At 37.4% G+C, this 14,729-nt stretch overlaps 1 protein-coding gene across 1 annotated transcript in view; it reads left to right on the plus strand.

The window, feature by feature from the left end:
- DAPK2 (death associated protein kinase 2) overlaps window positions 1-14,729 on the plus strand; it is a 169,112-nt gene that overhangs the window by 121,153 nt on the left and 33,230 nt on the right. Inside the window, exon 11 of the mRNA XM_053717284.1 lies at window positions 8,834-8,923. Within this exon, the coding sequence (XP_053573259.1) occupies window positions 8,834-8,923 (90 nt within the window). The remainder of the gene's footprint in view (window positions 1-8,833; window positions 8,924-14,729) is intronic.

Here is a 14,729-nt window from a genome sequence, read left to right on the forward strand (position 1 = left end):
AGGCATGGAAGGAGAGGGAGGCATGGGTGGGAACGAACACGTAGGGGACAACGGAACAGGAGGCTTCCGCAAGCGCTCCTTGAAAGAGGGTCTCTCTCTGAGTCTGATTGTTCATTGTTCCAACCAGTGATGTGCAGTGAGGTCAGAGGCTGGTGAGGCACTAGATATGATACGCCGGAGAAACACATTTACAGAGGGCCGCAAGTACCCCCAACAGGGCAGGTTTAAATGATAGCTGAACTAGTGCACAGGTGACATAATCAGGTGATGGGTGAGAGCAAGTTAGTAACCACTGAGTTACTGATCAGCTGATTACTTCACCTTTGCACTGATTTGGCTATAATGAAAACCTGGCCTGTTGGGGGTACATGAGGACCATTGTTGAGAAACACTGCACTAAAGCACCAGCTCATCGGAAATGTATTGATTACCTGGAGAATAAAGCACACATACTCTGCTCACTGACACCCACACACACTCTGCTCACATACACACTCACAATTCTGTGGCACAGTGCCAGTTACTAAGCAATTAGAATGATACACAATCTCTTCTCTACTCACTACTGTATTATAAAAATAGAAATAATTTACCATACAAGTTTTACACAAAGTTATCAATACTGCCAACACAGCTGCTGCAATATGGTGTTCATATGCACGTGCACATCCCACTTAGGTATGCTCTTCAACAAAGGACACCAAAAGAATGAAGTACATAATAATAAAAGTAAAATAGAAAGTTTTTTTTTTTTGTGTGCAATTTCTATCTGAATGATGGAAATGTAATTATGACTTTCATGTTCCTTTCAAAAACTAATTTGATTTGCTGACATGGGGCCAGTAACAGTTGATGCTAATTCTCAAAATATAAATAACTAGAAAAGTCTATTAAAATAGCATGCTCTACCTCAATCATGAAAGTTTAATTTTAAATGTCTCCCTTTGACTATGTGTTTAACTAGTTACTTTACAGTGGCATTATTTCTAAAAACATTTAACAACTGCAATAATTACATATATTTTTTAAATGACTCATTATCTCCTTTTTATTAATATAAACTTGTATAAAACCAGTACATATTAAAAACACAATGCAACAGCTTTCAATTGATTTGTGAATTACAAGTTAACAGCAGTCTTTAAATAAATGGAGACACAGAGAAAAATAAATATAGATACTGCATCCTCTGACTGAACAGACATAACATATATGGAGTTTGTACCCAATTAAATCAAATAACCATGAAAAAGGGAGGCTTAGCCATATTCAATGTCAAAAACTTTAATTTAAATAAAGTGGACACTGCACACTTAACTTCAAACTCTGGGTTTTAAATTATGGATTTAAATTTGAATTGACCCTTTGACTTCCTGTCAGTATTGGGTTATGCTCACTTACTGTCCCCCTGTTAATGAGCTGTATCTGAACACAATTCAACAAAAACACTAAACCACATTCATTAAATTATCATTTTCACTAACAGAATCCATTTCAGTAAAATCTACGGCTGCAGCACTTACTACAATAAAATGTGGCTGAAACACTGCTCTCTCTGCCTCTCTCCCTTTCCTGATCTGTAAGGATTCAGGAAGTGACAGTGGAACATCCCACTGCACTTAGAGGGGAAGTATAGAACTCTCTTTTTCACTTTAGCAAAGCTAGCAGCTTCACAGGACAGCAACAAAATAAATGAAAGTTGTTTTTTTCCGTTTTTGTTTTGTTTTATATGATTTAACATCCAGCCCCAACCCTAAGTTCCACTTACTAATGCCTCTCACTGGATTGGGTCAGCCCAAATGGGACTGCCTCAAATAAGCAGATAATGGGCCATGCAATGATCTTAACCACTTTCATCCAGTAGATGGTGCAGCATGTTGTGTAATGGTGGGCAGACCTACTTGTGCCTCTCCATTGCACAACATGTAGCTGTGAAAAAAAAAATGCTGGGGAAAAAAAATAGCAATTTTTTTTATTTTTTTAAAGCCAATAAAAAAAAATATTTATTTTTGCCCATATGAGAGGTGAAGCACTGCCTCACCTGCCTCTAGTGACTGCACATCACTGGTTCCAACCTACCTCTGCGGCAAGCGTACGGAACTCAATAGCATACTGAGCAACATATCTTGTACCTTGCTGAATGGACATAAGTCGTTTAGCAGCAGAGGAGGAACGAGCCGGAACATCAAATACCCTTCGAAAGGAGGCCACAAATTCAGGGTAATTTGAAATCACAGGTTTATTAGTCTCCCACAAGGGATTAGCCCAGGCAAGAGCTGTGTCAGAGAGTAACGAGATGAGAAATCCCACCTTAGCTCTGTCAGAGGGAAACGCCTGAGGTAACATCTCAAAGTAAATGGCCACCTGGTTCAAAAACCCTCTGCACTTAATAGGATCGCCTCCATATCGCTGAGGTAGAGGTGCAGAACCGGACATGCTCCTGGTAGGAATAGGTGCAGCAGTGGAAACAGGAGCAGCCATAACTTGTGGGACACTTTGGTCCAAATGTGCAGTGCGAGTCAGCAGGGTTTGCAGGGCTAGTGCAAATTGATCCAAGCGGTGATCCTGTTCATCCATCCTGGAAATGATGGCAGGTAAAGGTGGATTATTAGCACCATCAGGATTCATGGCCTTTGCGTAATGTCAGGATGCCAGGAATCAGACTGAGACGAGAAGTGCAAAAATAATCACACCTTTATTAATAATAAACAAATAATAAAAAGTCCACAAGTCAAATAACAAGCCAGGAGTCAAAACCAGAGCTGGTAGCCAGACGAGCCGAGTCAGGAGCCAAAGCGAATAGTCAGACGAGCCAGAATCAGGAACACGGAAAACAGCAGAGTCAGGAACAAGCCAGGGATCAGGAACCAGGAAGGACGTCAGGCAGCCAGGTAATACACAGGAACTCTCACAAACAGGTCTGAGACAATGCAAAGCCAAAGCATACTGAACAGAGGCCCTTTAAATAATAAGTGATGACATCACAATTCTGAGACTGCATCCTGTCTCACACAGATGATGCACACCAGTCTGGCCATAAAAGGAAGTGCAGGAGATGAGCAGCATCCCCCACAATGCACCATAGTCAGCAAGAGAGGTGAGTAAAATGGCTGCCAGCAGCACATGGCAAACAAAACAGGGAAAAAACCTTGACACTCATCGGCAGATTACAGACTGTGTCACTAACTCGCTATATACAGTATTAGTGGGTTAAACAGTGTAACTATATACAGTAATAGGGGTTCAGACCATCTCACAGACTGTCGGCACAGGGTACCTCCTTTTGCAGACATGTAATCTGATTCATATATTTTTGTTCTGTATTAAATGTTAACAAATATATATATATATATATATATATATATATAGAGAGAGAGAGAGAGATAGAGAGATACAGTATATATGTATCAAATTGACCTTTTTTGTGGGGGGGGGGGTGGTCCTTCTTAGATTCTTGCACCTGGGCCCTGTGGTTTCTATTTACGCCTCTGAAATTTAACAATAGAAATACATTTGCATGCTCTATCTGAATTACTGAATATTTAATTTTTACTTTACTGGTCCTTTAATGACAACTGTAGTTCAAAGGTGTATCATCCCATATATTGTATAAGCATACATACAACATGGTTCTTAGTACAAATAATTTAACAAAATTTGGATTTTATTTTACAAATCTTTCCTTCATCAGTTATAAAATATAGTTTTCATGCAAAATGCAATGCTTTTATTGGGTTTGCACATGAAGTTAACGCACCTTTATATGGTTTTCACATGTGTACATACGCTTCCCTTTGTGTGAAATATGTCACGTGCTGCTGTTACATTTCTTTTTCAATAAGCATGAAAATACACGTACGGCTTTACCCCTATGTATTAATAATGTCAGAAAATGTGTTCTTTTGCACAACAGATCTGAGAGAACCACAGCACATTTTTATCCTGTGTTGGAAATAACGCTAATCAGTTCTAGACGAACAATAAACCTGTCATATTCTCAGCTGATCCAGCTGCATTGTTGTATAATCAACATTAAAAACAGGAAGCATAGACCTGGCAGAGAATGTCAGCTGACCCTGTTCCGGGGTTAAATCAGATGGTTTATAGTACAATATCAGACAGGGGACAGATCACATTAAGATATTGTTGTGGGACTAGTGTAAACTAATATTTTATAGCTCACGGATATGGGAGAGGTCTGCAGTTCCAATAACAACATTGTAAGACAACTTCCCAAAGAGATATCAGATCTGCAATGTATAATTCCTTCCTTAACCTCTTGATTTCCAGAGGCTTGAAAGACTATGCAAAGCAATTTGTAGGCATGATCACAAATTATTATTGGGCATTGGTTATAGAAATGAATGTTAAGTATGGCAGGCAGCTGCATTAAGCTATGTTTGATGCCATATTTATTAGTGTAAAAGTGCAACACAAATATCCTGATTTGCACAGATATTTGTGTATGCTGCACTTTTACAATAATAAATCTATCTCCGAAAATAGCCAAAAGCCGCTGCATGTGGCCATGCTCAGCATTTGTTTCTATGAGGAGTACGAATATTTACAATTTCTCTCTGAGTGCCATTTAGTTAAAGGGGTAGTAAACACTAAAAATGTTATGTTTAAAAAGATAGATAATCCCTTTATTTACCATTACCGAGTTTTGCATAACCAGCACTGTTACAGTAATATACTTTTTACCTCTGTAATTACCTTCTATATAAGCTTCTGCTGACTGCCTCCTCATCTCAGATCTTTTGACAGACTTGTATTTCAGGCAATTAGTGCTGACTCTTAAATAACTCCACGGTGTGAGCACAATGTTATCTATAGTAAACACACAAACTAACGCCCTCTAGCTGTGAAAAACGGTCAAATGCATTCAGATAAGAGGCGGCCTTCCTACGGCTTAGAAATTAGCATATGAGTGAGCCTATCTAGGTTTAACTTTCAACAAGGGCCAGTGCTAGGATTTTTGGCCACACAGGCGAGGATACATTTTGCCCCCCCCCCCCCATTACATACCACCCCCTTGCTAGTTAAAGGGAAATTATTCAGATTGAGCATGACATTTTAAGCAACTATTCTAATTAACTCCTATTATCAATTTTTCTACATTCTCTTGGTATCTGTATTTGAAAACCAGGAATGTAAGCTTAGGAGCAGTGCTTGCTGATTGGTAGCTAAATATAAATCAAACAGTGGTAGCGCAGCATAGCTAATAAAACTGTGGTAGCACTGCACAGAAAATTAAACAGTGGTAGCATTGCATAGCAAATCAGACAGTGGTTGTGCTGCATAAAAATTATATACATATACACACACATATATATATATATATATATATATATACATATATATATACAGTACACACACATAATATATATATATATATATATATATATATAAAATTACATCTAAATATAATTGATTTGTTATTACTGCCAGTTTGCCAGTGACAGACGTTATATATTCTATACAGCCCTCTAAAAAAGCCTGTGCAAATGGAAACTATAGTAAGATAATTATGTAGCTGGCATCTGTATAATTAGTATAGTATGGATACACACACATATATACATACTCTATGCATATACATATCAGAAGCTAAGCATGGGTGCATAATCTCTTTACACATTGAGCCAGGATGCTGGAATAAACTGATTTATCAGTGAATGAATGATGAGGAGGCAAAACAATATTATTGATTTATTTGCTGCTGCCAAATGTATATGTAAATAATATTTAAAAAAAAAAAATACAATATAAAACCCAAACAAGATTTTGAACAAATGTTACAGCAAGTGTCTATAGACATGATAACCCTAGTACAATAAAATAAGTAAACAATTCAACATGGCAGCAACTGAATGTCAGATCTCACCTGCATATAAATTATTTAAGTACATAGCATAGTTTTTTTTTTTTTTTTTGGGGGGGGGGGTGTTGTACGGTTATAAAATATACTTTATAAAATCTCTGAAAATAGCCAAAAGCCGCTGCATGTGGCCAGGCTCAGCATTTGTTTCTATGATGAGTACGAATATTTACAATTGCTCTCTGAGTGCCATTTAGTTAAAGGGATAGTAAACACTAAAAATGTTATGTTTAAAAAGATAGATAATCCATTTATTTACCATTACCCAGTTTTGCATAACCAGCACTGTTACAGTAATATACTTTTTACCTCTGTAATTACCTTGTATCTAAGCTTCTGCTGACTGCCTCCTCATCTCAGATCTTTTGACAGACTTGCATTTCAGGCAATTAGTGCTGACTCTTAAATAACTTCACGGTGTTAGCACAATATTATCTATATTAAACACACAAACTAACGCCCTCTAGCTGTGAAAAACTGTCAAATGCATTCAGATAAGAGGCGGCCTTCCTACGGCTTATAAATTAGCATATGAGCTAGGTTTAGCTTCAACAAAGAATGCCAAGAGAACAAAGCAAATTTGATGATAAAAGTAAATTAGAAAGTCGTTTAAAATAACATGCCCTATCTGAATCTTTAAAAGTTTAATTTGGACTTTACTATCCCTTTAACTTGTGTAGGCACTTCTTATAGCCCTAACTGATGTTGTAACTAGGTTATAACTGTTTTGTGCTTTATTCTCTTATAACAATTTGCTTAAAGGGACATATAAAGGTGATGCATTAAAGGGACCTTAAATTAGTGTTTATAAATGTATTAGAAATTAATGACTTCATTGAACTGCATACAAGGTACGTTTTAAAAGCATTCCATTTTTTTTCCGCTTTTCAGTCTGGGAAAACATCTCTTAAAGGGACAGTATACACTAATTTTCATATAACTGCATGTAATAAACACTACTATAAAGAATAAGATGCACAGATACTGATATAAAAATCCAGTATAAAGCAGTTTAAAAACTTACTTAGAAGCTCTCAGTTTAGCTCTGTTGAAAAGGTAGTTGTAAAGCCCACTGCAAGGGAGAAATAAGACACTCCCCCCTCCCCCTTCTTTTGCATATGAAAAGATCCTTTACACAAACAGGAGCAAGCTGGAGTAGGTATCTGACGGTATTCTCATAAAACTTTGGGGCCTGGTTAGGAGTCAGAAAATCAGAGCAATGTTTTTTTAAAAATAAGCAAAACTATATATTTAAAAAAAACAAAAAACTTTATGGGCTATATAAATATATCATCTACAAAACATTTATGCAAAGAAAAAATGAGTTTATAATGTCCCTTAAGTGTTGTTAATGTTATCTCATTTGCTGTTGCCAATTAGACGGAGATGTCAATGGGGCAGATGGTGTGCCTTGTGATTCACTGGACTGAGTCAGTTTTACAAAAAAAGCTGGGGACCCAGTGCAGCTAGTAGAGTAATTCAAATAAAGACTAAATAAATAAATGTCTAATATATATATATATATCTATAAGGTAATTTGTCACTTTTACAATGATTGGTAGCACTAATATATATTAACAAACCAGTTTTTAGCCATGTCCCTTCAAGAAGAATATTTTTTCTTATTTAAGTGATTTAGGATGATATTTTTCCAGCTTTGCCTATGACATTGTTGATGAACTCACAAATCACAGCTACAATGAACCAAGAACGGTATCATATTGTCACCCAGCTTACAGTTGTACCAGCAATACAACCGTACATATCAGCAATATATTGTGATACTGCAGTAAAACATGTCTCCAAGGATTTATCATTATGAACCAAAACAGCAGTAACATACAGTTTTACTTACTAGTACTGCATATTGTAGTTTGTTTCTACAATCAGTAAATACAACATCAGTAGTGTGTTCAACATACATTTATGCTCAGGATCCCGCATTCATTGAATCCAAGTCCAGTGAAAGACACTACGCTTTTCCAGCGCTAAACCAGCAATCAAACTTAACCCTATAATCACTAATCCTCCTCAACTAACAAAGAGAGATTACATACTAAAGCAATTCTAATACATATAAATATAATGTATGCTCTGTAAAATAACTGACAGTTTCATTAGATCAGACACTTCCATCTCTTATTCAGCTCCTCTTGATCTGTATCAAAGGGGAATTATAGTAAAAAAAATAAACTGCTTTATATTGATAGATAGATATAACTATATATTATACCTTAATAGCTTATTCTTTATTTTATGTTGGATAGATACATTGGAATAGAATTAGCTAAATAAAAATGAGTTTCACGATTGTTTATATAAGTTACAGCAATGATAGCTGTACTTTCCATTGCATCCACCAGCCTCAAGGCACATACATTTCCTTAAACAAGTGCTCTTACAATGTGATTCCCCTAAATGAACCCTGTATCTACTCCCGTAACTACCCTGTCTACTCTTCCCCTATCTGTCTCTTCTATCTCTTTCTTATAACTTCTCTCCAGCTCCTCCCAGTGGTGGTTTCAGGAACCTTATTATGGGGGGGCAAACACTCCTGGGTTTAGTCATGGGTGTTTTATGAGTGGGCACAGGGTGAGTGGAGGTGTAGCTATGGGTTTTCCATGGTCAGGGGAAGGTGTAGTTGTAGGTGTTCTAAGGGCAGGGACAGGGGATCCAGGGGTGTGGTAGCCTGCCTAAAAGACAGGTGCAGGGAGTAGTCATTTATACCTTTTTAACCTTCTCCTCAGCCCAATGTCCTTGCAAAATAGAAGATTAGGGATGCTTTGCAACCCTTGCCCCCCCCCAAAAAAAAAAAAAAAACTACCACTGACCTCTCCTAATATCTCCCCCACGCTGGTCCTTTTAATTCTCCACAATTAGTCCCATAATATTCACCCTCTACACTCTTACCTTAAATTTATTTTACAATGAGTACTATGTTATATGTTGCAGCCAACCGATAAGCGACAGTTGATGGTGAGAAAAAAGTCTCTGGTAAATTTGGAGAACTTCAGGAAGCAGTACCTCCGGAGGCGGTGGAAGGTAATAATGACAGCAGGATTATTGAAAGATCTAGCTGTGTTTAGTACAACAAAGATACATTTTTAAAGTCATCCAGTTTCACTTTCACTCATTCTTAGTACATACGCTCTCTAATTTAGGAATAAAGAGAGAATTTTCTGATTAGAACGTTCTAAGAGTTCTCAAGTGAATCTGGAAGACTGTCTTTTAGCTCTTGTAAACTGTTTTAAACATTAAAGGGATACTGAACCGAAATTTCTTTCATGATAGAGCATGCAATTTTAAGCAACTTTCTAAATTACTCCTATTATCAATTTTTCTTCATTCCCTTACTATCTTTATTTGAAAAAGAAGGCATCTAAGCTAAGGGGCCAGCCAATTTTTGGCTCACACCCTGGGCAGCACTTGTTTATTGGTGGGTGAATTTATCCACCAATCAGCAAGAACAACCCAGGTTGTTCACCAAAAATGGTCCGGCTTCTAAACTTACAATTTTGCTTTTCAAATAAAGATACCAAGAGAATGAAGAACATTTGATAATAGGAGTAAATTAGAAAGTTGCTTAAAATGGCATGCTCTATCTGAATCATGAAAGAAAAAAATTGGGTTCAGTGTCCCTTCAAGTACAGCTGTGATATCATTCCAAAAATAAATTGGTACTCCAAAACAGTGTGTGTATAAAATCAACAACTTTATTTTACTCATTAAAACATAGGCATGTAGCAAAACATGAATCAGCCAAAGTCTCAAAGCATCTGTGTAGATGGTTTGGAATTAAGTCATAAACCATGCACATTTGAGATGAAAATCTCATCATTCAGTGTAATGGCTGATGCTTAGCTGTTAGACAACAGGTTTAGACCAATTTATGTAGGAGGGCTCTGAAACTACTCCTCTTTCTCAGCCAGAAATAAACTCCTGAACCCATGAGACCTCTTCTTTCAAATGAGCCACTTGACCCTCTATATATCATGTGGTCTATGTGAATGCTGACATTTTTAACCCATGGAAAAGATGTATACTTGTAGATTAATTAAAGGTTCAGGGCCCTCTTCCTCCTGTACTAGATTTGTTTAGTCTGTTATGTTTTGTATCTTATCACAAATCCTTGTCATTGTATACCGCTATCTCTGTACCCAGCGCTACGGAAGTTTGTGGTGCTATACAAATAAATGATAATAATAACAGTAGAGTTCACTGAAATTGTGTTTCTACCTCAGCATAAATTCATATATACATAATGTGAGAGCTTTTTCAGTTAGAAGCCGCATGAGACCCTCTAGAGATGTTATGTTGGTTGATGAAAAATGGTAAATATTTAAACTGCTAGATACTAGTTCTGTTAAATTAAATACATTGGTCCAGGAAACTGCACCACCCTCGTTACCAGAATTAAGCTAATTTATACACAGACATGAGACTTTACATTATAGGGAACAGATACTGTATTTGTTTGTCTACTTTGATATTATGTTTGAGATATTTTATATTTGTCTCTCTGCCAGAAAACATTCTGCAGAATTTAAATAAATAAATAAATATATATAGTCCATGATCCAAATGTGGATCACACATGAGAGAATTAAAATCACACCTGAGGACGGTCTATTTGTAACCAATACTGTTTCAGATAGGCCACCAAGCATACAGTTGCTATCATAGATTTCCTAAAGTGAACTATGGTGATTGTATATAAATTGCACCTTTTTTTAATGTTTAACACTTTTTCTTTGATAATATTCAGTGATATTGTTATTTCTTCTTTTGGACTACACTTTAAGAATTGTATTTAACAGTTTCTGTAGAATCAGTGGTATTGACAGTAGAGGGTATTCACTTTTGATTGACAAAGGCCTAGATTACAAGTGGAGCACAAAAATATTAGCACTATTGAGCACTAGCATCGTGCTACTTAAATCAATAGCGCTCCTATTCTTGTGCTCATATTACAAGATAAAAGTAAAAATGTTGCATGCAAGCAAAAAACTCAGGCATGCTAACATCTGGTAGTTGGATAGCGTGACCGCACTAACTTGCTTTCCGCAATGACTTCTATGGGGCATGCTACAAAAGCCTCTTCAGTTTTTGTTTGTACGCTAACCTAAAGTTACACTAGGTCAACATTGCTAAAGCCGATGATGCATTAAGAAATATCTGTGTATTTAAATAGATATGTTTAAAAATAAAAATAACAATTTCTTTTAAGTGAAGAGCAAAGGTATTTAAATTATTTCTATTTCTAAAAACCAAACAAAAAAAAAACATACTCACTTTTTTAAAAAGGGATATGGTATATGTCAAGATGTTTGACTTGGAAGAGCTCAAAGGTGTGTGTGTGTGTGTGTATATATATATATATATATATATATATATATATATATATATATATACACTCATGGGCCACTTTATTAGGTACACCTGTTAAATTGCTTGGTAACACAAATTGCTAATCAGACAATCACATGGCAGCAACTCAATGCATTTAGGCATCTAGATGTGGTGAAGACGACTTTCTGAAGTTCAAACCGAGCATCAGAATGGGGAAGAAAGGGGATTTAAGTGACTTTGAACGTGGCATGGTTGTTGGTGCCAGACGGGCTGGTCTGAGTATTTCAGAAACTGCTGATCTGCTGGGATTTTCACATACAACCATCTCTAGGGTTTACAGAGAATGGTCCAAAAAAGATAAAATATCCAGTGAGCGTCAGTTGTGTGGAAGACAATGCCCTGTTGATGTCAGAGGTTAGAGGAGAGTGGGCAGAATGGTTCGAGATGATAGAAAGGCAACAGTAACTCAAATAACCTCTCGTTACAAAAAGGTATGCAGAATACCATCTCTGAATGCACAACACGTCGAACCTTGAAGCAGATGGGCTACAGCAGCAGAAGACCACACCGGGTGCCACTCCTGTCAGCTAAGAACAGGAAACTGAGGCTACAATTCGCACAGGCTCACCACAAATGGACAATAGAAGATTGGAAAAATGTTGCCTGGTCTGATGAGTCTCAATTTCAGCTTCAACATTCAGATGGTAGGGTCAGAATTTGGCATAAACAAGATGAAAGCATGGATCCATCCTACAAAAAAGGAAACAGTTTAAGGAGTCACTCCTATATAAATATGTATATCTTGTCCACAGAGATAGTTAGTAATAATAATACTGCTTCACCCAATATGCTGTAATATTTTTCTGCATTGCGGTGGGATGGGTATGTGCAGGTGAGTGGCTAATATTGGAGCGCAAACAACATACAATTTAAGCAACGCCAGTATCAAGCAAACGCTGTGTGACTCACCGCTCCAAGTATATGGTTCTGTCGGACTTGCTGGAGGAACTACCTTTCATAAGGCTTCCATAGCCCCTTCGTTCTCTCTGCCGACTTCCACAAACGCTGGGCCCACTCCAGGGGTTTCCTTTACCCCTGCTACATTCGCAGCTCATGTGCCCGGCTTCTATGTGTGACGTCACTCTCCGGCGTGCCTCGATCTCCTTTGCGCTGTCTTTCCTTGCGCGCCGCTCTATAGCCACTCACCACTCTCACTCCTCTGCTACCAATCCCCACTCGATCTCCAGCGTCTGGGCTCAATCTCTGGTTCAAGGATCCGCTTTGATGAACCAAGGTAGGGTCTCAATATTTTGAAACAAAGGAGCTTCCCGCTCCTCTAGAATATAGAAAAAACAGGTTTCCAAGAAGGCAACGACCCTCAATATATAAAAAATCAAGTGTCCATTTTATTAAGTACACATAGTACAAGAATATAAAAACAAGTAGAGCAGCATCAAAAAATGTACAAAAAGCAGCAAGTAAGATGACAGTCTTACGCGTTTCAGCATAGATTTGCCGTAATCATAGACTCATTGTGAATTAGTTACAACATACATTTAAAGAACCAACTCTCACCTGATTGGTACCTTAAAAACATACACCTACTGCTTTAATCAGATAGCTTTACTAGGTCCTAAAGACCTCCCTCTCTCATCTGTCAATTTATTTTAACTCTTAGTTTTATTTATACAGGTTCATTACTCTTCAGAACTTTTACTCTTTAGAACTCGAGCTTTATGTCATCATCCCCAAAAGGAGAATTCTAGGATAGCTACATAATCCTATCATACTAGCTATACAGATTGTTTAAAGAAGCTAGTATATATAATCCTATTACATAAACTTGAAGTTAATTTTTTCCAAAGGAGAAAAACAGATATATGGAAATTTCCTATATGCAGGTTTCTATATACTCTAGAGCAATCAAACTAGGACACTTATTTACATGGTTAATTGATCTCTTCCTATTAGAAACTCATTACATTGTTTCAAGAGATAGACAATACTCGTATTTCATAGTTTACACTTTTGACCAAAATATGACCAACATGGATCCATCCTGCCTTGTATCAACGGTTCGGGCTGGGGGTGGTGGTGTAATGGTGTGGGGGATATTTTCTTGGCACATTTTAGGCCCCTTAGTACCAATTGAGCATTGTTTAAATGCCACGGCCTATCTGAGTATTGTTGCTGACCATGTCTATCCCTTTATGACTACGGTGTTCCCATCTTCTGATGGCTGCTTCCAGCAGGATCATGCACCATGTCACAAAGCTCAAATCATCTCAAACTGGTTAAAGGCTCTTTTAAATATGTTTGAATTTAGCCTAACACACAAATCCAGATTTGTAGCTCTGTATAAATTAACCCAAAATATATAGAAGATTGAATGGGTTAAACTAGCAGAGCAAATTATTCAGATAAGTTTATCTGCAATAGGAATGGTACACATGACATCATGACTTATGCCCAAACAAAAGCAGAAATTCTGAGTTAGGAGAATTCTGAATTCTAGAATGCAACAAAGTAACAGTTTGCAAGGTGAACTGAAGATTTGCAAGATCAAGTGACTGTAAAGTATACACAAATAAGTTCCTGATAAATACCAGTATTCTTATGAAAATCAACACATAAAGCAGTTGATGTTTAGCAAAATAATGCTAACAAGTTCAAATAAACCAAGTTATTGGTGATACAAAAATATACTTGCGGTAGTGGCTGTTGGACACAGACTGACAGAATGCGTGCTGCAGTTCCTCTAAACATACACGGCAGAGATAAGATTGCTTTCAAAATAACCGGTTCCACACAGGTGGTATCAGATGAAGGGAAAACAGGATACCTCAGGGATGTTCCGGTATGAAGTGAATAGAGGAGTCTCGTCTTGAGAGGTGTCCGTTCCGGCGTAAGGAAGTTGTAGTTCAGAGAAGCTGATTGGAAGAGGAAGTTCCGATCAAATGATTGTTTGTAGAGCTGAGACCGCTAACCAGTGGAGAGCGGATCAGCTGATAGTAGATCAGCTGTTCAAAAATAAGTAATTATCCACACTAAAGTAAAGTTTGGATACGAGGTAAACTTCAATATTCAGGAAATGGGGAAGAAAATGAGCGGAACTTAAGTAACTGTGAGCAAAAAATAGGAGGAGTCACCCTTAAAGGTATATCACATATCCCCCTCTTCAAGGAATCCCCTCCGGGGAGTTTGAGCGAGGCTTTGAGGGGTATCTGCGATGAAAAGCAGCTACCAAGAGGGGAGCATGAATGTCAGAGTGTTTTTGCCAAGAATTTTCTTCAGGTCCGTAACCTCTCCACTTTATTAAATACTCCAGTCTCCGATGTCTAATTTGTGAGTCGAGAATAGCTTCAACTTCGAATTTTTCATGGTCATCAAAATTGATCGGTGGAGGGGGTACCATTTGACGATTAGATCGACTGTTAGGAACATGAGTTTTCAATAAAGAAAAGGGAAAAGACGGATGTATTCTATAAGAGTCTGGTAA

This window comes from Bombina bombina, chromosome 6 (assembly GCF_027579735.1).
Source record: "Bombina bombina isolate aBomBom1 chromosome 6, aBomBom1.pri, whole genome shotgun sequence".
Lineage (NCBI taxonomy): Eukaryota > Metazoa > Chordata > Amphibia > Anura > Bombinatoridae > Bombina > Bombina bombina.